This window comes from Solanum stenotomum, chromosome 3 (genome assembly GCF_019186545.1).
Source record: "Solanum stenotomum isolate F172 chromosome 3, ASM1918654v1, whole genome shotgun sequence".
Classification (NCBI taxonomy): domain Eukaryota; kingdom Viridiplantae; phylum Streptophyta; class Magnoliopsida; order Solanales; family Solanaceae; genus Solanum; species Solanum stenotomum.
This window is the reverse complement of record NC_064284.1, coordinates 10,003,739-10,028,860: the sequence shown is the minus strand read 5'-3', so window position 1 is coordinate 10,028,860 and position 25,122 is coordinate 10,003,739. Positions and strand designations below refer to the sequence as shown.

The 25,122-nt window shown below is 32.8% G+C and overlaps 5 protein-coding genes across 5 annotated transcripts; 4 read left to right on the top strand and 1 right to left on the bottom strand.

The window, feature by feature from the left end:
- Positions 1–7,859: 7,859 nt before the first annotated feature.
- LOC125860862 (LRR receptor-like serine/threonine-protein kinase GSO1) lies at positions 7,860–11,045 on the top strand. The gene has a single exon (XM_049540895.1). It carries the CDS (start codon positions 7,990–7,992, stop codon positions 10,912–10,914), a length of 2,925 nt encoding a protein of 974 aa, XP_049396852.1. The 5' UTR covers positions 7,860–7,989; the 3' UTR covers positions 10,915–11,045.
- Positions 11,046–13,737: 2,692 nt separating this feature from the next.
- Positions 13,738–15,812, top strand: LOC125860729 (histone-lysine N-methyltransferase ATX4-like). Its single transcript, XM_049540746.1, has one exon. It carries the CDS (start codon positions 13,791–13,793, stop codon positions 15,720–15,722), a length of 1,932 nt encoding a protein of 643 aa, XP_049396703.1. The 5' UTR covers positions 13,738–13,790; the 3' UTR covers positions 15,723–15,812.
- A 129-nt stretch (positions 15,813–15,941) lies between these two features.
- On the bottom strand, positions 15,942–17,152 carry LOC125860730 (uncharacterized). The gene has a single exon (XM_049540747.1). The coding sequence runs from the start codon at positions 17,089–17,091 to the stop codon at positions 16,078–16,080; it is 1,014 nt and encodes a 337-aa protein (XP_049396704.1). The 5' UTR covers positions 17,092–17,152; the 3' UTR covers positions 15,942–16,077.
- Positions 17,153–18,882: 1,730 nt separating this feature from the next.
- Positions 18,883–19,338, top strand: LOC125860075 (SKP1-like protein 1B). Its single transcript, XM_049539972.1, has one exon. It carries the CDS (start codon positions 18,883–18,885, stop codon positions 19,336–19,338), a length of 456 nt encoding a protein of 151 aa, XP_049395929.1.
- A 2,193-nt stretch (positions 19,339–21,531) lies between these two features.
- LOC125859396 (SUMO-conjugating enzyme SCE1-like) lies at positions 21,532–24,535 on the top strand. Its single transcript, XM_049539139.1, has 5 exons — positions 21,532–21,697; positions 21,890–21,973; positions 23,695–23,847; positions 23,935–24,051; positions 24,287–24,535. Exons 1-5 carry the CDS (start codon positions 21,629–21,631, stop codon positions 24,347–24,349), a joined length of 486 nt encoding a protein of 161 aa, XP_049395096.1. The 5' UTR covers positions 21,532–21,628; the 3' UTR covers positions 24,350–24,535.
- The last annotated feature ends 587 nt before the right edge of the window (positions 24,536–25,122 follow it).

The following is a 25,122-nucleotide window of genomic DNA, read 5'->3' as shown; positions in this document are numbered from 1 at the left end:
TGAAAATATTTTTTAAAAACAAACTTAAATTATTATTTTTTGAAGGGGGTTGGGGGCTGATAGGGGGGCAGATGGGGGGGGCGAGGGTAGTGGGGGTGTAAAAAAATAAAAAATTGAAATTAGAAATATCTTTTAAAAACATTTTTTAATATTTTTTTGGGAGGAGGTGGGGGTAGGAGTGAAGGTGGGGTAAAAAAATTGAATATAAAAACAACCTTTAAAATTATTATTTTTTGGGGAGGGGGCTGGGTTGGGGGGGCTGGTTTGACGATAAGGACAAAATAAATTGATTTTTTCAACAAAAAGTAATTGTAATTTGAAGTTGGAAGAGAAGTTTGGAAAATGTTTTTCTTAAGTTTTGAAGGGAAGTCATTTTCCTTAAATTTGAGGAAAATGAGTTGATTTGGAAAACATTTTCCAAAACATTTAACCCAACCAAACATGAGAAAATTGGAAAACATTTTCCGGAAAATGTTTTCCTTCATACCAAACACACCCATAGTGGTATGAAACTATTAGCTAGCCCCAATATCAAATTATTCTATGTCTTCTGGGGATTCATTATAGTAAGAATATTGTAAACTCTTGTTGTCGATGATCATATTCATTCCTCTCTTCCTTTTCATGACACAACTATCATGAGTTACTGGGGATTTTACTTACTTTTTGGATGTTTGGGCTGATTTTTTGGTGAAGTCTGTATGAATGACCCTTCTAGGGATTTTTAGTGGCTCTGAAATTACTTACCTGGATTTGTGTTACAATTGGCAGTTCAAAATCGAATCGAAATCGATAATCCGAATTGAAAAAAAGTTATTGGTTTATCAGTATTGGGTTATTGGTTTAGCGATTTTGATTTTTTTGGTTATCGGGTTATTGGTTCTTAACGGTTTGAGGTTTTTTCTTAACGGGTTAACTGATAACCCGANTTCTAGGGATTTTTAGTGGCTCTGAAATTACTTACCTGGATTTGTGTTACAATGGGTTGTTCAAAATCGAACCGAAATCAATAATCCGAATTGAAAAAAAGTTATTGGTTTATCAGTATTGGGTTATTGGTTTAGCGGTTTTGATTTTTTTTGTTATCGGGTTATTGGTTCTTAACGGTTTGAGGTTTTTTCTTAACGGGTTAACCGATAACCCAATAGTAAATTAAATAGTTATATTTATACTATTTTGTACATAAAGTCTTTGACTTAGAGTTTGGTTTTCTACTTTTATTTTTGGTTATCTCAAACACTTGGTTATTTTACAATGTAAAAGTGTTTGCTTTTGAGTAAGATGTAACTTGTGAACTCATGTGCATGATTTATTTGGTTTGTCACATTTGTTTCTAAGTGATTTTCAATATTATTTTTTTGTGTGTCAAATCTTAACGGTTAAATCGATAACCAAACCGATAACGATCAAAATCGATAAACCAATAACCGATAAGCTAATATCTTAACGGTTCTTTAACAGTTTAGCATCTCTACAAACTGATAACCAATAAGCCAAATCGATAAACTTCAAAATCGAACCGAACCGATCGATACGCAACCCTAGTTACAATGGTGGGTTGGATTTCTTTGTGACTGATATCGAAGGAGATTCTCAAGGTAGTGAAAATTCGAATTTGAAAACATGTGATCAATTAAGCATAATTGCTCAACATTGTTGAAATATCATAGAATACAAATTGGCGTAGGTTTGTTCAGTATGTGTAATGTGATGACTTTTGATCTCAACGACAGAATGCTTGACACTACTGAGTTGTCCTAGCTGCTAATTGTTTTGTACTATTAAAAGTTCGACCTTGTTTAGGAAGGTGTAATATGTTGCTTGTAATCTCAATTGTTTTATGTATAATGTTTGAGAAAAAAAGGGTCAATATAGAGTCTTTTGTGTATATTCTTATCCTTTCTAGATAGGTAAAATCTTAAATGAGTTTGTTCGAGTCATATAAAAGTAACATGAAACACGAAAGCCATTGTGAGAAACATTGTATGTGGTCAAAAATTGGACATGCTTTGAGCACCACCATGAATGAAATTATCAATTCTATCATGACAACTTATAATGTCTAAAATGTCAAGTGTTGTAACTTTCACTTTTGTCCTATTTTTCTGTATTATGCAGCCGCATTTTGGCTTGAAGTGGCACACTTTGTTTTGTTAATATTCCAGATGAAATGTTGGCAGCTGAATTCTCTTTCTTGACGGTACCAAGTACTTTCTATGCTAGTTGGTCAACTTCTAGTTCTATTTTTTCTTCACGACAATCATGATTAATGAACTAAAAAGTAACTTTATATAAATTACTGGTCGGAATCTAAATTTGCAATTTAAGGGAAAAACGCTTCTTAAGAGATTTTTTCATTCACAAAACTCGAACTCAAGATTTCTGATTAAGGGTGAATCAATCTCACTTATTCCACTACTCCCTTTTTGTAATGTATGTTACGCTACACGTAGTGTTTAGTACATATTCCAAAATCAACTTATAATGTCAAAAATATTTTTTAGTGAAAGTTAGAATTTGGAACTCATGAGACTGTTTTTTGCTCAATCCACGCACTAAGATACAACTTAGCTAACTTAGCAATGGCCAAATTGGTAGCTAATTAGCATAGTGAAACATTACCTAATACTTCCCTATGGTCTCAAATTATCTATGGTGTTAACCTTTTACACGCCTCTTAAGAAAATAGTATTAATTAATATATTTATTTTGCTATCGTACCCTTATTTCAGTATCTTTCTTTTATCGGTCCCACCTAGTAATTATTTTGCAACATCAAAGTCAACTCTTGATTAAGGAGAAGGCTAGTACTTAAAATTCAACACCTGATGTTGATCAGGGCCAGGGTTTTGGTTACGAAATCGATCAAATTGAATAACTTTCAATTTTGATTCAAACTTTATATTTATTTCAAAAAATAAAACATTCAATATATGCAAATTATTACTGAAGAACTTAAAATTAAAAGTTTTCCAAAACCAACAAACTTCCGATCCTAACTCTACATATTGACTAGCCGAATTGATATGCAATTACATTAATGTACTTTATTCAACATAAAAAGCTCAAAATTTATTGAGTCTAATTTCTATATCGTGATAATAAATATAAAATATCGAACTCAAGAACTTAAAATTAAAAGGTGTTCAAAATTAACAAACTTCAGATCCTAGCTCTACCCATTGACTAGCCGAATTGATATGCAATTCCATTAGTGTAGTTTATTCAACATAAAAAGCTCGAAGTTTATTGAGTTCAATTTCTTTATTGTGATAATAAATTTAAAATGTCGAACCATTAAAACATTTAAAATACTACATGTGACCATTTATTAAAAAAAATCACTAATTAAGATAGATTACATGCTAGAACACATGACACTTTTCGAAATTTGAGATTTAAACAAGTTTTTCTATAACTGTAATTTTTTCATGTATCTTTAAAAACATCTTGAATTATCAATTATTATAATTTATAGTACTTTTTATTTAACTTTCAGATATATAAATTTTATATCAAAAACTTAAAGATTCCATATCCGAATTCACGATCAAAATTAAATTACTTGACTTTCGAAATTCAAATCATAGCACACAAATTAAAATAGAGAGAGTATTATATATTATTTTATATTATCAGTATATATAAGTCAAATTCAAATCTACTAATTCCATGAAGTGGATTGATTTCTTTGTAATAATATATGAGATATTCCCTCCAATGTCAATGAATCACAAATAATATTTTCTTTCTCCATCATGAAAAAAAGTCTTACCATTTTGAACAAAAAATAATAATTAGGTTGTTGTTATCTCCCTAATAGAGTGAGTAGTGACTACTTGCTTTTAAATTAATCAATGCATTGCACCTTCTCTGTTGGATTTATATCCTTTAATTTGTGAACCATAATCTTTATAAGTCAATGTCAATTATCCCTTCATTCATTCTTAATTCTAGAGTTGGTGTGGCTTCATTCTATTTGTTTCTCTTCAGGTGGAACCTTACACAAAAAATACACAAATTGAATAAAGACAAGTAACTAAAACCATATTATACTCTAATGTCCAAAAGGTGGTTGGATCACTCCCATTTTTTATAATCTTTTACCTTGCTCTTTACGCGATAAAATTCTCGATATTTGCATCAACCTAATAAATATATGATATATACTTTTAATATACACTGTTATCACTAAACTATTATATATGTAAATATTGGCTATAGATAAATTTTATCATCTCTACAATTTTAGGGCGGAGACATTATTTTAGCTTCAAATTCAATAACTTGATTCAAACTTTGTTACTTTGTGCTAAAAATTTTTTATTTGATGTGCATAAATCATCTATCTAGAACTCAATACGAAATTTTTTAAAAGGTTATGATCTAGGCCAATAAATTAAAAAAAAAAATCCCAGCTTCACTACTATCTATCATGTGCATACCTTTTTTTTCTTTTTCTTTGATAGCATAAGGTTATCGGCTCGTAAAAAAGTAGGGAAAAGGGTCTGAAAAATACTTCAATTTTGGCCGAAATTGCTGTTACGATACCAAATTTTATGGAGGACCTTTTACCCCCTGCACTATTTAATAGTGTATTTTAAAGGTATGTATGTGCCTACGTGGACACGTTACTATTTATAATTATGCAATATTTATGATGTCCACGTGGGCACATATATACATTTAAAATACACTATTAAATAGTGCAAGGGGTAAAACATCATTTTCAAAATTTGGTATCGTTACAACAATTTCGGTCAAAGTTCAGATATATTTCAAACTTTCTTCCCAAAAAAGTAACGGTAGGGATTTTGGATTGGATTAATTTTCCCAACTTTAGGTATAAGATTAAAAGCATTAATTCTATTTTTTACTATCTAAAATTTAAGAGCTTTTACTTTTACTAAGTACGAATATTTACATTAATTAATTAGATACATCAACATACCAAAGAAGCAAAGACAAACAAAAAAATTCAATTCTTTTAAAAGATGAATTCCTTCTTTCTGCCCTACTCTAATTTATGCTTATATATATAATACAAGATTTCAATCCCTATCAAAAGATTTTTCCCTTATATGTAGGGGTGTCAAATGAGCGGGTTGGATTGAAATTGAAGATATTAAAATGGGTTGAAATAGAAATCGGGATGGGTCTTGACCCGCCCAAGTTTACTTTGGGCTCAAATGGGTTGGGTTCAAATGGGCTAAAAGACGGGTTGGGTCTTGACCCGCCCAATTTGATCCGATTAATCTAAATAATTTTAACATAGTGATATTTAACTTTTATAATCACAATTCAAATTTCAGCTCAAGGTTTTTTTTTCTTTTTAAAGTAACAAATGGATAGATAAATCCTAAAAGATGTTAAATAGATAATAATTCATACATTTAATATAGGAACATATCTTAGTAAAGAGTTTTAAAACGGGTTGAAATTGGAGATTGAATTGGGCTTAATTGAGGATTCTCTTAAAATGGGTTATGCTTGAATGGATTGAGATTGAACCCAATTCAAATTATCTTGAGCCCAACCCTTAAAATTTTGAGCGGGTTGAACGAATTACCTACATTTGGGTTCATTTTTTACCCCTACTTCTATGTTTCCCTACCTCACTATTACCAAATATTATGCAATTAATTGGGGTAATAATGAATGTGTCTTTTCTTGAAAATATGTGATTAAACAATTGGGTAATATGATCCAGCAAAGAAAATATTTTGCTTTGTTTACTAGTTTTGATAGGACAATCTTTGGCTAGGGCCGGAGCTAGAAGCTCAGATACACGTTCGATCGAACTTAATAATTTTGTTCAAACAGTAAATTTGTGTTGAACTTTAGAATCTAGTCTTTGAAGTCATGTTCTAAAATCCAAAATTCATAAAATTGAAAATTTCTGACTCTGCCCCTACGTAAGTAAAAACCTCAAAGCTAATTGTTATTGTCAACGAGATATCCCTGTGTAAAGTTAACTAATCACTTGTCTTCATATGTTTGTGGTCTTCTTAGTCAAGAATAATCCTCTAAATTTTTTATATTTTCTTCAAATTTAACCCTTAATAATAGGCCTAATTGGACAAAAAATAAATATTAACATTCTTTGATCATAATACAACCAAAAATAGTTCACATGGTCATTTGGTAGTTCTGAATTTTAAAGCATTAAAATTAAATTGCTCCCTCTTATGAGATAATTCAAATGTGGTTGCTCTGCTCTTCTGTTTTCTAGTTGTTTTAAATGTGGTATTAGGTGAGATTTGGTTGAAGGGTTGGGAATAGTTTCATGCAAATTTCCAATCATAAGTTGACACATAATTATACCAAATTATGAAAAATTGATAGGCCCAAGTTTAATAGAACAACTTGAAAGTTTTTATCTAGCTACTATAGTATCACGCGGTTATGATACTTTTTATTTCTTTAACACGCGGTTATGATACTTTTTATTTCTTTAACTAGAATTGCGTTGTGAAATTGAATTCAATTTCATAAGAGGTAAGTAAGGACTCACCTTAGGCTTGATCTCGTGTGAGGTAGGCTCTCAACGTTTCGAGATCATTGTAGAGACATCAACATTAATGTTCCTGAGTATAGACATAATACACGTAGGACACACTTACTATTGTTATGTAAACATGTCACTATGCCTAGATATTTAATTTCAAACAAAATTAGAGGAGATAAAGAACAAGAAGCTAGATGGTGTATTGCAAGTTATTTAATGGAGTTATACCAATTAAGTTGACAAAAAGGGTGAAGCTTAAATGACCACATCTCTTCAAAAAGTCAAACATGATCTGATCTTTTTGCAATAAATTCCAAAAGATTTTCATTTTTCATAACATTCTTTCTATGTACTCCTTTCATTTAAAAAAAAATGATCTTGATTTGATACGGAGTTTAAGAAAATAAAGAAGATTTATCAATTTTGTGGTCCTAAATTAAAATTATGTCAAATATATCAAAATGTCATTTAATTTTGTAGTCTTAAACATGTCACGTGAAAAACTGAAACTTAAAGTATTACCAAAAAAAAGAAAAAGATCATTTTATTTTAAACAGACTAAAAAGAAAAGATGTCATTTTTTTTTAAATGGAGGAATATCTGATTCAAAAATTTCATCAACTTGACTTAAGAGGGGCCATTTAGAGTTAGAGCTCTAGGGAAAGGTCCATTTTTTTTTAATAGAGTAAGGTCCACTTTTCTTGATTGTTTTTGCAGGAGCAAGTGGGACTCTTTCCCATAGCTTTTTTGTTCTTGTGTAACTATTTTTTCAACATAGCCATCACAACATCTTATCTTCATACATTTCATCATCTTTAAAGCTACTAACACATGCTCCATAATTCTATGATTGCCCTGCCCTCAAACCAAAAAGTAAAAAAAATAAAATAAGGTTAGAATATCACGCATTTACCTAGAACTTGGAAAGTGAAGGGACACTACTAAAAAATCATTGTTTTTCCACTGAAAAATATTCAGCGGCTATTCCCACAGATATTTTGATTGAATCGGTGTGAAAAGAAATAAATAATAATTGTTTCATATGGAAAAATTAGGAAGCTTCTCACTATTCCAATGATGATCTATTTTCCACCATGCATTTTCCAATGAGCTGGTTTAGTGGGAAAATCATGTTTTATAGCACAAATTTTTCACTGATTCGCGGTGGGAAAAACCTTTTTTTCTAGTGGTGGAAATAGTCATACGGTAATACTAAAAAACTATTATTAAACTCAGAAAACTTTTCATGCTGATTGTCATCAACTTTATTGGAAAGATGATTAGGCAGAACAAACTATTTAAACTCCAAATTCCATTTTGCCTTGTCAACTTAGGACACTGTTAACTTTTCTCCTATCTCTCTTAGCAAATTTATTAGCTTCATGCAACTCATAGTTTTCCATTTTAAGTAAAAACAGCCCCACAAATTTCTTTCATAAATTATGCATTTGTCAATTTAAGTTCCATTCACAAATATTAGTATGGGAAGTGTTCTTTTTTCTTATCTGCTGTTTTTCTTGACAGCAGTTGATGTTGTTCTTGCTGTTTCTTCAGCAGATAGTTCATCTGATTCGTATCGGCTTTTGAGAATAAAGTCAGAACTTGTTGATCCATATGGAGTTCTTGAAAACTGGTCTGAAGGGACTAACATGTGTACCTGGAATGGAGTGGCATGTTCAGATGATAAATCTCATATTGTGAGGCTCAATCTTACTAGTTCAGGACTAGAAGGTCAAATATCTCAAGAATTCGCGCATCTCACTTCTCTTCAAGTGATTGATCTTTCGGATAATTTTCTTAATGGAACAATCCCTCCTGCATTAGGAGAGCTGCATAACTTGGAGGAATTGCTTCTTTTCTCTAATTTTCTCACTGGTGAGATTCCTTCGGATATCGGTCGTTTGAGGAAGTTGCAAGTTCTTAGAATTGGAGCCAACATGCTGACAGGACAAGTGATACCAGAAATTGGTAAACTTTCTGAGTTGAGAGTGTTGGCTGTTGCTTATTGTCAATTCAGTGGAAAGATACCAAAAGAGATTGGTAATTTGAAGCAGCTGATAAATCTTGACTTGCAGCAAAACAGTCTTAGTGGCCCCATACCAGAAGCAATTGGCGGCTGCAAAAATCTTCAAAATTTTGCAGCATCAAACAACAGGATTGATGGAAAGATTCCTGCTTCAATTGGTCAGCTCGAATCACTCAAAATCTTGAACCTGGCAAACAACAGTTTTTCTGGTTTGATTCCTGTTGAGCTGAGCCATCTTTCCAATTTGATGTACTTGAACTTGTTTGGCAATGAATTGGAAGGCGAAATTCCTTTTGAGCTTAACAAGTTGGTTCTGGTTGAAACATTGGATTTATCAAACAACAACCTTTCAGGAACCATAAGGCTTCTCAACACTCAGCTGAAGAATCTTGAGACTTTATCACTCTCTGGTAACTTCTTAACAGGAAGCATCCCGAGTAATTTCTGTCTCCGTGATTCAAGCTTAAGCCTACTCATTCTGGCTGACAATAAGCTGTCTGGGAACTTCCCCTTGGAGTTACTGAACTGCACGTCCATACGACAACTGGATCTCTCCGGTAACAGCTTTGGAGGAATGCTGCCACGAGGCCTCGACAGGCTAGAAAGTCTTACAGACCTCTTGCTCAACAATAACAGCTTTACTGGAACTATACCCTCTGAAATAGGAAACTTGACTAACTTGGAAGATTTGTACCTGTTTCATAACATGCTCTCTGGTGGAATTCCAGTTGAAATAGGAAAGCTTCAAAGGCTGCGTGAACTATACCTCTATGAAAACCAGTTGTCAGGAAGTATTCCAAGAGAGTTGACAAACTGCTCCAGCTTAACAAGCGTTGATTTCTTCGGTAACCAACTTTCAGGATCTATTCCTGATAACATTGGGAGGCTTAAGAATCTTGTTATTCTTCAGCTAAGGCAGAATGAGTTGTCCGGTCCGATTCCATCAAGCTTAGGCTACTGCAGGAAGCTTCAAAAACTGGCTTTGGCTGATAACAAACTTTCAGGATCATTGCCACCAACTTTTCGATTCCTCTCAGAGTTGGACCTGATTACTCTTTACAACAATTCCCTTGAAGGTCCACTTCCTGAATCTCTTTCCCTTCTGAAAAATCTCAGTAAAATTAACTTTTCTCACAATAAGTTCAGTGGAAACATTTCCCCCTTAGCTGGTTTAGATTCTCTGACAGCTCTTGACTTAACAAACAACAGTTTCTCTGGTCCTATTCCCTCTGAGCTAGCTTTGTCAAAAAATCTAACCCGTCTTCGCCTTGCTAATAATTTTTTCACTGGAGAACTCCCTTCTGAATTCGGACAACTTGAGGATCTCAGGTTTCTTGATTTATCATTCAACAATTTGACCGGAAATCTAGCACCTTCCCTTGCTGGTCTTAAAAACCTTGGTCATTTTCTCCTTAGCTCTAACCAATTCTCGGGTGAAATTCCCACATGGTTAGGAAGCATAGAAGATCTTGGTGAACTCGATCTTTCGTTCAACAACTTCACTGGAACAGTTCCAACAGAACTTGGAAACTCTCCAAAATTGCTCAAACTTTCTCTCAGTTACAACAGATTATCAGGCCCCATACCACCAGAACTAGGCAATCTCACCAGTCTAAATGTCTTGAATCTTCGAAGAAACAATCTTTCTGGTTCCATCCCTTCAACTCTTCAAAAATGCCAAAACCTCTATGAGCTAAGGCTCTCTGAAAACAACTTAACAGGCTCAATCCCTTACGAACTTGGTTCTTTATCCGAATTACAAGTAATACTAGACCTCAGCAAGAATCACATTTCAGGTGAAATCCCTTCATCACTTGGAAACCTTGTAAAGTTAGAAAGATTGAATCTTTCATTCAATCAACTTCAAGGAAAAGTCCCACCATCACTTGGAAGGTTATCAAGTTTACATAGACTCAATCTTTCATATAATCATCTTCAAGGCCAAATCCCTTCCACATTTTCAGGATTCCCACTAACTTCTTTCATGGGAAACAATCATAACCTATGTGGCCCACCATTACTATCTTGTTCTGAATTAAAGGAACATGAGAGAATATGGGAGTTGTCAAAAGCAAGTGTTGTAGGGATAACAGTGGCTATTGTGTTAACAGCAACAGTTATATGCATGGTTCTGCTTTATATCATGCTGAGGATTTGGTGCAATTGGAGAAAAGTTACAATTTCTTGCTCAGAGAATGGTGGAATTGAGAGTAAAAGTAGACAAGGGGAAAATTGGGTATATGGAGAAGAGATCAAAAGTGGACAATATTGGAATACAACATCATTAGTTTCATCAAAAGAGAAGCAAATATCTAAAGGGACTTGCATGTTTAATCTTAGTGTAAGTTCATCAGATAGCACAGAAAAACCTTTAGTTTAAATTAAGAGGTGTTTTGTTTTAATTTGTCTCTCTACTTTGTAAATTCTTTTGTCATGTGTTGAGAGTAATTTGTTTATGTGGGGGTTTACATGTAAAGAACAATCACCTTATGAAAACTCTCACCAATTCAATTCAAGGGCGGTACACGTGAATTCATGATCTTTCTGTTAAATTAGATATTTTATGTATATGTTTCTTTAGAATTGATCTAATATTATCTGTTGACACTTATGCTTCGAAAAGGCTAAATAATATACTTGGTTGAATGTGGAGTTATTTACCTAGAGGAAAAGGGATCAATTGTCACTTAATATAATCGTTAACTTTTATTTATCCAATATGCTAAACTTTTATTGTATCAAAAGAAAAATATATTTTTTTCCTATTTTATCCTCAACATTAACCGTTTATTCCTCAAATTGTTTCTAAAATTGCCTTAAAACTAAATATCAATCAATAATAAAATACTCGTATTAATGAACATAGAGTAATTTTTTCTCCCTTTTTCAATAGTGAACTCATATTATAAAATTTTAAATCCACCTTTATGCCAGCCCGGAGAGGCTCATGATTATGAGTATAGTGAGATATGTTAATTATATTGTCTACCACATAGTAAAGAAAATTAAAGAGCAAATGGACCGAACCATTTTGCTTTCATTTTCTTAAGGTTCTTTTGGGATGGTGTAAACAGTTCATTGGCCAAAATATCAGAGGGAAATAGTAGTTTTGAGATCTTTTTTGAAATTTGATTAGATATAGAAGTTGGCAGCATATGATAATTGTCGAAGGTGGGGTTGTACCGGAGTCAAAAAATTTACTGGATTATACAAAGTATATATTTATGTGTAATTAATTATACATTAAAATTATTATAAGTACTACATATGAATTTATAATTTTTAAAAAGAATGAATTTATACTAAAACAAATTTAAGATTGAACTTATAAAATTAAATTCTAAATTGACCTCAGCTTGTTAGAAAAGTGTCAAATGTTGTGCAGAAATGAGAAATGGTGAAATAAAATAGACAAATGAAATTTGAAAAGAGAACTTTTGTGTTTATATTTAGAATTATTTCTTCTAAGCTTTTAAAGAGTTGAGAAAAGAGTCTCTCTCAAGTTGTTGTTGTCACTCGGCTTCAGATTTACTCATACATTTTTTTAGACCTAATTAATTTACTATTTTCATTATTTATTTTTCGCGCAAAATTTTAATTTAAAATTCACGATTTTTAAAAGTTTCTCAAACGGTAACTAAATTCTTGAATAGACTCTGTCTTTAACGAACAAGTATATCTGCATCCAATCTTGTCACCATAAATTTCAAGACTTCACCTCAGTTTTTCACTAGAAAAATGAAGAAGTATCTTTCATTCAAAGATATAAGCGTAAGTGTCCAGTGTGATTTCGTTGCCATTTTTACTTATCAAAGTCTTCTAATTCACACTGTCACTAGAAACATTCTTCCATTTTATTTTGAGAGAAAGTAACACAATTCCTTAACAACAGGAGTTATAAATCCTTAAGGACACAAACAATTTATGGGCTCAAAATATGTTTTTGCTTCTTCTACTCTATTACAAGATTTGGAAACAAAAACTGCGTTTTTTTTTAAAAAACGGTTCGAATAAATAAGGGAAAATTGTATATAATAGCAAACTATTAATTCAAATTAAATGTTATAAATATAGTTTGATTTAATTGTACCTCATAGCAAACTGTTGCTATTTCACCTCTCTCCTGGTGAATCTCGCTCGCCACTCTCGTTCTCTCCCTCGCCTCTCTCATTTTTTATACAAACGCAAGTGTATAAAGTGTGTTTGTGTTTGTATAAAGCGAGAGAAAATTGTATATATACATATATTTTCGTTCCCCTCTCTCCCCTCTCCCAGATCTCGCTCTCTCACTCACCTCTCTCACTTTATACAAAAAACACAAATTGTATAAAATGCATTTGTGTTTGTATAAAGGGAGAGAAAATTGTATATACACATATATTTTTGTTCCCCTCTCTCCCCTCTCCCAGATCTCGCTCTCTCACTCGCCTCTCTCACTTTATACAAAAATGCAAATGTATAAAATGCGTGAAAATTGTATATATACATATATTTTCGTTCCCCTCTCTCCCCTCTCCCAGATCTCGCTCGCCACTCTCCCAGATCTCGCTCTCACTTTATACAATTGATTTTTTTGTATATGTATACCAAAACAGATTATACAACTGCTTTCTTTTGTATATATATAGCGAAATATACATATTTATGTTTGCTATGGAGCGCAATTATGCATATTTTGCTATAGCATACAAATATGAATTTTGTATTTGCTATATGTGAAAGTTGCTCAATAAATAACAGCTATAGCTTTGAGTAATTGATTACATTGTATAAAATTTTCCATTATTTAAAAGAAATTAAATTCACTAAGCAAGAAGATGCTTGACTCATGTGGGATAATGGCCCAATGGGCTTATTTTATCTGAAAGTTCGAGGCCCAGTAGAAGCCTATAAACTGTACCGAAACCTATAAATGTAAGAAAATCCTTGTCCGAATGGGAATAGGAACATGTAGTTCCTTAAACTCTCTCTTTTATGAGTCTTGCCGTTTATTTCTAATCGGAGGCTTCACTTTCTCCGGCAACGGCAACGGCAACGGCAACGGCGAAAGTAGATTTGTAGAAATAGTTGAACATAAATTTGCAATACTCTGTTTGTTTCATCGGATTTGACTCTCCGTAAATCTTGAGAAATAGGGGTTTACTGGGAATTGCAATCGAATTCATGTGTTTTAGGGTTTAGGGTTTATAAATTACCGACGCGGATGAAGAAATTGCCTTTGTTTTAAGTTTAAGTATTGATTGAAGTAAAGTTCTAATGGCTGTGAAACGGAAAACAAACAGGAAAGAGATTGACGACGAAGTTTATAGGGAAAATTGGTTTTTTACATCCAAGAAACAGAAATTTGATGAAGTTTTTAGGGCTGGATTCAAAGATTTTAGCTTTCAATTTAAAGTTGAAGAAAGTAAATCGCCAAATTTTCTGCCCCGAGTTCAAGATTACTGTTTTTCAGCAGAAAGTCCAAGATCCCATCTTCATCGTGAGGTCAAAGTTGAATTGAGGAAAATCAATATATGCTGCTCGGCATGTAAGAAAGTTTGCAGTGATCTTAACGAAAATTCGTTATGCCCCGATTGTGGAGTAAAGTCTAATTTTATAGCTGTAATTTGCAATGGGATGGAAGGGATTTATTTTCCAGAACTTCATATGGTTGAGTGTAGGTGTGGTTCTTGCAGGGTTAAGAAGCTGACAGTTGGTGAATGGGAACGGCATGCTGGTTCCAGAGCGAAAAAGTGGAAGGTCAGTATTAAGGTGATGATGACTATGCAACCACTAGGGGAATGGGTTGCGAATAACAATGGTCATGGAATTACTCCTTTGAAAATAGATAGGCGGCAGCAATTGATGTCACTCTTGCAAGAAAAGTATAATCCGGTTAATGCAAAGTGGACCGTAGAGCGTTGCGCAATTTGTAGATGGATTGAAGATTGGGACTTCAACAAGATTATTATATGCAGTAGGTGCCAGATTGCTGTTCATCAAGAATGTTATGGCGCTAGAGAGGTTCAAGATTTAGCTTCGTGGGTCTGCCGGGCTTGTGAAACTCCAGAAGTTGAAAGGGAATGTTGTCTGTGTCCTGTCAAAGGGGGTGCGTTGAAACCTACTGATGTTGATCCTTTTTGGGTTCATGTCACTTGTGGTTGGTTTAGACCTGAAATTGCTTTTGTTGATTATGAGAAGATGGAGCCTGCCATAGGACTTCTCGCGATTCCACCAAAGTCCTTTCATCAAGCGTGTAGTATATGCCAGCAGACTCATGGTTCTTGCATACAATGCAGCAAATGCACGATATCTTATCACTCCACGTGTGCTTCCCGAGCTGGATACTACATGGAAATGCAGTGCTCAGAGAAGAACGGAACACAAACAACTAAATGGTTATCGTATTGTGCTTCTCATAAAGCCCCAAGTGAGGATAACATTTTAGTCATGCGAACTTCTGGTGGAGTTTACTCGAACCAAAATTTGCTTCAGAGAAGAAATGGAGGCAGAGTGTTGAAAGGTTTGAGGCACATGCCTTCCGATGCATCATCAGCTGAAACTAACGAACCAGATGATTTCTCTGCAGCTAGATGTCGAGTTTTCAGACCATCAACGGACAAGAAAGCTAAACCAGAACCAATAATCCACAGGGTAACAAGGCCTCACCATCACTCACTAACAGCCATACAGAGTTTAACCTCAAAACAACATCAAGAAGAAAAGAATTTTCCAACATTGAGAGAGAGATTGCATCATTTGGGTAAAACTATAAACCACCGGGTTTGTTTTGGAAAATCCGGTATACATGGATGGGGTCTCTTTGCAAAGAGAAAGCTTCAAGAAGGAGAAATGGTAGCCGAGTATGTGGGTGAGAAGATAAGGGGCAGCGTTGCTGACCTTAGAGAGCGTAAATACAAGTCACAAGGCAAGAACTGTTACTTCTTCAGGATAAATGAAGAAGTAGTGATTGATGCAACCATGAAAGGATCCATCGCAAGATTAATCAACCACTCATGCATGCCAAATTGCTTTTCAAGGATCATGAGTCTTGGAAAAAACGAGGATCGGATCGTTCTTTTTGCTAAAAAGGATGTTTCAGCAGGGAATGAGTTAACCTTTGATTACAGATTTGAGGCTGATCAGAATGATGAGGTTAAAGTCCCCTGTCATTGTGGAGCTCCCAACTGTAACAAATTCATGAATTAGAATAGCATAGGTAGATAGATTATTGACTGTTCCACTTCCTAACTGTTAAAAGGATTGTGGGAATATTTTGTTCTTCACCCACACTCCAATTTACTGTTAATTTGATTCTTTTGTTTATGCTTAACATGCAAATATATATATGACTTCATGACATGTATAATAATGAAAGTTTTTCCTTTTTCATCGTTTCCTCGCACTAACATGTTTCATAGATAGATATATATCTCAAATACAATATTGTACAAACAAATTTAATTTCTGCCAAGAAGATTGGAGGTCATAAATGTTACAAACTACGATATACACTTAAACGTAATAAATTGAAGAAAAAATTTCACACAGAGATGATGAGATTTTATTGACGACGATTCATGGACATAGAAGGAGCAACACCTCTAAAACTTGTATCATCCATTGACGGAATGAATCCTAAGCAACCTAGTACCCCTAATTTCTTGTATGGCAAAAATGTTTTCCTCTTCATCTCTTCGGAGAATGCCCTATTCAACGTGTAATGCATCTCATGAGCTGAAATCTCCCTCCTCCTCCTCATTAAGGAGGTTGATACCGATGATGATGCAACACTACTAGCAGTTGATCTGAAGCTTGAAGTCTTGGCGTCCTCCTCCTGCTCGCGAGTTTTCTTCAAAAACTTATTTAATTGATCTTTACTGCTCGCTCTGCCCTCAGAAGCACTTCTGAATAGAAACAAATCTTTCAGTTTCCATTTTCTGTACCAGAGTGATATCGATGATGAAACGGAACACAAAGAGTATGGGCTAGTCTTTGTAGTCTCCTGATTGCTTTCGTGATCAAATACCAGATCAGGAACAGATAAAGATCTCGTCTTTTTAGGCTTTTCGATTTTTTCTATTCGAGCAGTGTGTTCTATAGCTGCAGCAAATGGATCAATTTCCTTCTTATTTCTCGGGGAGAAAGTTTGCTTGAATCTCTGCTTAGGTGATCTAGGTGATCTAGGCATATCAAATGGTTTGTAATCAGCTTCATATTGTAATCTAGGTGGTGGCTTTAATGGCCTAATCTTTCCACCATCAAAAAGCTCATCAGCTGCTGAAACAGAGCTTCTTTCCAACTGTCCACTAAAATCAAAAACAAAATCCTCCTCTTCTTCCTCATTAATTTGATTTCTTGATTTCGGAATTCCAGGCCTTTCCTCCCAATTAAACGGAACTTCACCAGGTACTTTTAGACCTTCCCCACCACTAATCATATGGAAATCATCAGAGAGGGCAGCGGAGACACGAGCAGGACTAGTAGGGGCACTGAGAAACAACGTGCCATAACGATGTTGAGGGCTTGTACAAGCACTAATATAAGGAGTAGTACTAGCACTATCATCTATCTCCATGTAATTAATCTTAGAGAGTGATGGAAAACTCAGCTCAGTTTCAGAAAACAGGGGAAGAAGATGAGTGATATTATAAGTATAAATGTAGTTAGTAAGATGGAAAGAGGAAGGAAATTGATGATAAATTTGACCAATGGCAGACAGAGTTGTAGCCGCCTTTGGTTTCTGTCTGTTATTATGGACTTTTCAATTTAGACTGCAACATCCTAACAACTACAAGTACCACACTAATAAATTTGTCTTATTTTTAGATAGTATATGATGAAATGTGAAATATTTTAATTTAGCATCCAAACAATTAGAAAAAGTATTATCTAGGCAGGTTCACAAACGTCTATTAGGTAGATAAGTGAATTTATCTAAATTATATTTTTTTCTTTAATTATACACATCATGATCAATCGAAATATTCATGAGGTTTTCAAGGTATTAACGTGAATACATATGATATTAAGAATGATCCAGAGAAGTATTGAAAACTAGTCTCAAACTCTTGTAAGATCATGGTGCTCGATCTTAACAAAAAGTCGAGAGAAGTGTTGAAAACACCTCTAAACTTGACGAGAATATAGGGGTATATTCCACTCATGTTGGAAGATTAGGGATGTATTTAAGTACAGTTAGTCAAATAAAAGAGTTCTTTTTTTAAGATTGTCAATAGTTTGAGAATAAATCTAATGATTTGCATCAAGTTCAGAGTATACTGAACTATATATCGAGCTCATGAGTACACTGTACACATACGAAACCTTTTTATCATATCGTAATTGAATGGCTAAATGAACTAAATGATAAACCTAAGAAATTATCATTGTATTATAGCAAATTCTAATACAATTATGCATTTTAAGACGTCGTGACTTCCATTAAAATTACATTATATAGAAAGAGTTTAAATAATAATTAATCTATTCTCTAAACTATATTAACATTTATTTTCTTATATATATTGAGCCATTTAAATTACGTTGATATTGAAATAAATATTATAATCTTCTATGTGGTCTTCGTAATTGCAGTTAACTTAGACGCAGACATGCATACATCAATTTCAAACCAAAAAAAAGAAATAAGCTATCAAATCTAGAAGATCTCAAGTGCAGAATGAAAGACCACATACATAGTCAATATTTTCCACTCCATAATACTAGAATACAATTTTTAAAGAAAAATAGCGAAATGAATGCTTTAATTGACAACTTGACTCAAGAATTTTCAAATTTACAAATATGTGAGGGTAACGTCATTTTCAAAAAAAGAAAATGTTTTGATATATCTTTTTCCTCACGTGTTTTTAGTTATTTGTTTTTTTTACTTATATTTTCTAAAAGTTTTGAGGTAGGTCCAGATATGTGTGGCCAGAATTCCGATAGGAAGATATTAATAGCTTTAGGACTAATTCTTCCATAAAAAAAAAATAATGTTTTGGCAATCATATAATAAAGTAACGCGCTACATAACTCAACTACTATTCTACTAAATACTATAGTAATAGTATAGCTTGTTTTCTAGAAAAACAAAAATGCTTAGTTTCTGTTGGAAATAATAATTCAAAGTTGGAGTAGGAATTTTAGGGGTTTAGGATTTGTTATTTATGGTATATACTTATTCATGTTTAATTAGGATTTGTTAGTTATAGTGATTCCTAGTCCTAGTTTAATTTGATTTCTTACTTTTATAAATAGGGATGTTGTTAGTTATTTTCAATATACAGAAAATATACAAAATCGATAGAGAACTTGAAGTAAAATTCAAGAACTTTTGAGTTTATTCAAATATATTTTTATCATCATGTCTTCTTCAACAAAATTCTTAACTTTAAAGACTTGCGATGATAAGAAATTTGTACTGGACGAGGCGATAGCCGTAAGGTCACAAACTATCAAGAATATGGTTGAAGACGATTGTGTTTCAAACGTTATTCCCCTGCCTAATGTCGATAGCAAAACAATGACCAAAGTGATCGAATACTGGAAGAAACATTCAGAGGAAGGCGTCTCCAAAGATATGCTGATAGACTTTGACAAGGCTTTTGTGAAAGTGCACCACTCGATTTTGTATGCTCTTATCTTAGCTGCTAATTTTCTTAACGATAAGGAGATATTGGATATGATGTGTCAAGAAGTTGCCGATAGGATTAAAGGGAAAACACCAGAAGAAATACGTAAAGAATTTGATATCAAGAATGATTTTACTCCCGAGGAAGAAGAGGAGATCCGTAGAGAGAATGCTTGGGTTTTTGAATAATTTTATAGTTATTTTTAATATTTATTCTTTTTTATTTTAGATTTAAAACTGTCTAGTTAGCTATATCTTATTTTATTTTATTTAGTTTTATATTCTATTATTCCTTTTTATAGAATTTTTCTTAGATTTTGAAGAAAAAAACAGCCAAAAAGAAAAGGCGTTAATTAATTAGTCAAACATCAATTATTACTCTTCAAAATTCTCTGTGATAGGAACAAACTTAATTTTAAAAAAAATTCTTTACCTTTAATAAAATAATTATAAATTATAAATTTTAAGAGTTTATTTTTTCCCCTCTTTGACTTTATACCTAATAGAAATACGTCACTTAAATTAAAACGAAAAAGTAATTTTTTTTTTCCTGCAAGCAACACATAAATGCTTTTTTTGAGTTCATACCAGGATTCAGGATTAATAGTATGAGTTTTCAATAAAAATAATTCTAAATTCTAGTCTCAAAGCAAAAAGACCCTAACACAACCCTATACCTAACATAACAAATCATAGAAAAGAGTTGCAAAGAAACTGATTTTTTCGTCAATTCAAAATTCCTAAAGTTCCCTCTGTCGGCAAGCATATTGACCGTTATAATAGTACTCATTTTGGTGTTCATTTAGCCTTTTTATTTTTATTTAATTAAAATAAATATTTATATACATAATTAAAAAGGAAATAATTTTATTTATTTTTATTTATATATCCCTTGAAAATCTTTTAAATTACAGTTCAATTTTTTATGATGTCATTAGATGTTTAGCATTAGGACACGAGGGGACTTGATAGAATCGGTTAGAAAACGGCAATTGTTTGTTACGTTTGCTTTTAGTCGATGATATTTCTAAAAATTTCGTACTTTTTCCGTTTAAATTTGTTTATTTGAATTATTTAGTCAGTTATATATTTGAATTTTTTTAAAAAAATATGATAAATCATAATAATTAACTATATTTTAAAAATCATATAATTTTTTTGAATTAATTCTCAAAATTTTATCATTGCCATATAAACTGAGACATGAGGAATAACATGTATTATTTGAACATTATGTAACAAAAGTGATATAAATCACAATAATTAACAACTTAAAATATTAAAGAATGTATAAAAAAATTGAATACTCTCGAAATTCTATCAGTATCAAATAAATTATGACAGAGCGAGTTTAATATATTATTTTGAAAATTACTATAAATTACAATAATAAACAACTTAAAATATTTTTTTAAAAAAAATATAAAAATCTGATGAACTTTATAAATTCGTGTCACATAACTTAAAACAAATAAAGTAATATATATTGAATCCAGACTTATACGTGTATATCTAATATCTAACAGAAGTATCTAGTAGGACAATATATTTTTTATATTTTGAAAAGTACGGATGTACAAGTCAAATCGTAAAGTCAAACCGAACCGACACTCTTGATTTGGTTTGGTATTAAAAGAAAAAAAGTCAAACCAAACCGACATAATATTTATATATATATATAATTTTATTTTATTTATAGATAAAAAAATATTATTTATAATCTACTTTGTTAATAATATATTTTTAGTTAGTTTATAGTTTTCAATGTTTATATATTTTATTTCAAATTTGGGATTGTAAATATTTTATTTTGTATTAAGATCCGAAGTTACAATTATATTGTTATAGATTTTCAAATTCGAGTTTACAATTTACTTTGTAAATATTTCGTTTTGTATTCAGATTACTGTATCCTTTAATCTTATTAATTTAACATAGTGAACGTTGATATTTCAAAAAAAAATATTTTGTACTCATGTGAATTTTACTGTTTTTACGAAAATTTCTATTCATTTAATATTTCTTATGTTTATCTTATCACACAGGTAAGTAAAAATATATTTGATCTCTTTTTCAAACACCGTATAGTTGTAAAAAATTGGAAAAAAATCCGAAAGAACCGACTAAAACCGAAACCGAAAAAACCGACTTTGCATGATTTGATTTGATTTTTAGATTTAATAAACCGATATAATTGATTTAGATTTTTTTAAATAAAAAAACAAATCAAACCAACCTATGTAAACCCCTATTGAAACGTAAAACTCACATATCAATGAATTATAATTAAGGACAAGTATGCATAGAAAAATCAAGCAAACAAGTGGGAATAAAGATTTTACAAAATATAACAAGTGTATAAAAGCCTTTGTTTTTTTCTAGTGCTCGAGAAAATAGGACCCTTTGTTTTCCCACAAAAAAAGTAAATAAAACCCTTTTAGCTTCAGTTTATTACTCCATTGTTTTTGACAGAAAAAACATGGCTGGTGGGATCGCGCGTGGTCGTCTCGCTGAAGAGAGGAAAGCATGGCGTAAGAATCACCCACATGTGCGTTCCTTCCCATCTTACTCTTAACTTTAATTAAAAAATCTAGATTGTGGTTACGCGATAAATATTCTTTCATTCTTAATTAAATATCGACAAGAAATTGGGTTTAGTGGGTATGTTTTACCTCAATGTGGAACTTTGGTGTGTAAAACCAAATTAATTTTTGTTTATGTCAAATTTTTTTATGTTTAGGGTTTTGTGGCAAGGCCGGAGACTGGTCCTGATGGGTCTGCCAATTTGATGTTGTGGCGTTGTATTATCCCGGGTAAACCTGGGGTAAGTTTCTTCTGTGAATTTTTCTAACTATGATATCTTTTCTTTGTATGTATTGATGTTTGTCATATGCCCAAAATAGATATTTGCAAAGAATGTAGTCCGATGAGGTTTCGAGTTCGAGCGTATATGAGCTATAATATGTGGATCATTATGCTGGTACTCAACACTGAGTGGAAAATAAAAAGTAGAAAAACGAAAAAACCCAAAATGTATTCCTGAGCTTATGGAAAGACATGGTTATAACTCCACTCCAATATTGGCAATGGATGCAGAATTACTCATGGTAGATGCAACTGTTTGGTGCATCTACTTTGGCCTATCCTTAAAATATGGTGAGTTAAATTCAGGATTTGCTCCTTGAATTGGAGTACTTGTGCTAGTTTTTGTCCTAGGCTTCAGAATCTGTATCACTGCTGGTCCTCTCTATTTTTTTATCTATAAGCTTTAGATAGTGCTCCCTGCAGTTAAAGTTGTGAACTTTAGTAGAAAAAAGGCATAATGGAGACAAAGTTAGAAATATATCTGCAATTCAAGAAAAAGTAACAAATTCACTCATAATGTTTTCCTTAATAATTAATATATCTCTTTGCTGTATGCTGAGCGTTTTTATGGTTTAGTACCCCGCTCGATTCAAGCTAGAACTCATGGAGTTGAGTCTACTAACAGTTTTAGCTAGTCTCATTAGTTTCCAGGTGAAACAGCTGAATGACTGAAATCTATGAGAAAGAGCAGGAAGTCTGTTAAGCATATTTGTCTCTCTGATCAATCTTTAACAACAACAACATATCCAGTGTAATCCTACAAGTGGGATATGGAGAGGATAGAGTGTAAGCTGACCTTGCCCCTGCCTCAAGGCTATTTCCAGTAGACCGTTGACTTAAATAAAACATTTCCAAACTGTTTGAAAAAGGGAATACAGAAATGAGAGCAATAACAACAACGAAATAATGCGAAATGAAGAGCACTAACGACAATGAATAATGCGATAGCTGAAGCACAGAAAAAAAACAGGTGATAACCGAAATCAAAGAACAAGAAATTAGGAGGATAGTGCTAAATGACTTTGTCAAACTTAGAGGTGTAAACACATATGTAGTGATGATATATGAATGACTTTGTCAGCTGTAGGCCTGAATCAATTTGCTGTTGTTCTGTGATAGACACTCAAGTCCTTGAAATAGACTTTGAATCTCAATGGCGCTAATATCCGGATCAAATCAGAGTTCCTATGGTTTGCCTCAAACAAGTAGGACGTCTGAGCAACAAGCTGCAGATAACACGAAAAAATGTGATAGTGTTTTTATGTTCCTTCTTGGGTCAAAAATTCTTTCTTGTAGAAATTCAAGTGGATTTTCCCATACTTGGGATCCCTTTTAATTGCCCACACATTGGCTAGTACGAGGCCTGAGCAACATAACCACTGGTTCACGCGAAAAATGTAGTGATGGAATGATTACACGAGGCACTTCCCGTGACCATTCGATCAATCTGTCCCCCATTGCTTGTGAAGAATTGCTTTCTTAACCTGACTTTTGAGTTATTGAATCATTTGCTCTTCCTTTCAAGTCTTTTACTTTCTTTTTTGGAAATTTAGTGATTGGGTTAAGGTTAGATATTCCTGGTACGACATATATTTTGCTTCTATTTACTGTAATCAAACTCCTTTTTTTTTCACCTTATTTCTTGAGTTGATTGTGAAGAATAATGTTCAAATTTTACAGACTGACTGGGAAGGGGGTCACTATCCACTGACAATGCTCTTCAGTGAAGACTATCCTAGCCAACCCCCGAAGTGCAAGTTTCCTCCAGGTTTCTTTCATATAAATGTCTATCCTTCAGGAGATGTATGTTTGTCTATCCTCAACACGGACTTGGTAAGTACTTGTTGCTGACATTGCATTATTTCCTGTGTTACTGATTTGTATTTACAGCTCTAAATTGTTGCAAATACCTTTTCCTAGGGGTGGAGTCCGGCGATTACAGTTAAACAAATTTTGGTGGGCATCCAAGAATTACTCGACGAGCCAAATCCAAGTTCTTCAGCACAATTTCAGTGCCATAAGCTCTATGTGCAGAAGGTATCGTACTTGAGTTTTGACACATTTTTTGTCTTTTGACATTCAACACTTCCGGATTTCTTTTCTTACACATAATCCTTACAATGTTGTACTTGAATCATGTATGCATCATATTGCCCGTTAGAGTCAGATCTCTCCATAACAACCGTCCTCTATAAGAATTCTTAATCGAAATGTGTTCCCAAATTTAGCTGAATTATCATTATGAATAATAATGCGGTTATCACTTTTGCAGGATAAAACTGAGTACAAGAAACGAGTGAGGACGCAGGCTAAGCAATATCCAGCTCTACTGTAATATTAATTAGCTGGTTTAGAACTAGTACTTATGTAAATAATTAAATTAAACTTTCTCCTGAGTCTTAGCAATGTCAGTAGGATGTTAGGGCATCTTTGTATCCTGATTCCTTTTTTGGAGGATTGTTAAATAACTTATTTAACTACCACCCTATTCCCAGTATAAGATTATGAATACTGAGCATTATACGTAACTTGTTATATTTGGAGGCTTACCAAACGTGAGCATAAAAGTTTACCTTTTTTTAAATTGGTTTCCCTTCCGTTGTTTCGTACTGGAAAGTCTCATATTGAATGGTGAAGTTTTCTCTAACAAATGCTACTTTATATTCGGAACTTGAACTCAAAAATCTTATGAAAATATTTGATTATAATGATGACATGAAAAATCTTTCAATGTCTGCCCTTTGAACCTAGGAAGGTCAAACTTATAAGTAAAGTAGAACCTTTTAGATTCAGAAAAAAGCACACCATATAAAGAGTGCCTAATTCCTCAAAGCATCAATTTCCCTTTGTGCAAAAATATGGCCGCTTTGCTCATTATTGCTTTACAAGCGGATGGAAGTTTTTGCACATTATTTCATCACAAATAAAACTACATTAAAAAGATGCAAAAAGAAAATATACTTATATTGTATGAGATATATACATGAAGTGAAACATATAAATTACTATAAAATGAAAAAAAAAAAAAGAGAAAGAAGCAGAGGAGGCGAACACTGAAATGAGGCTTTACTAGGGTTTATATTTGCGTTTTATATAGAGTTTTGTAGC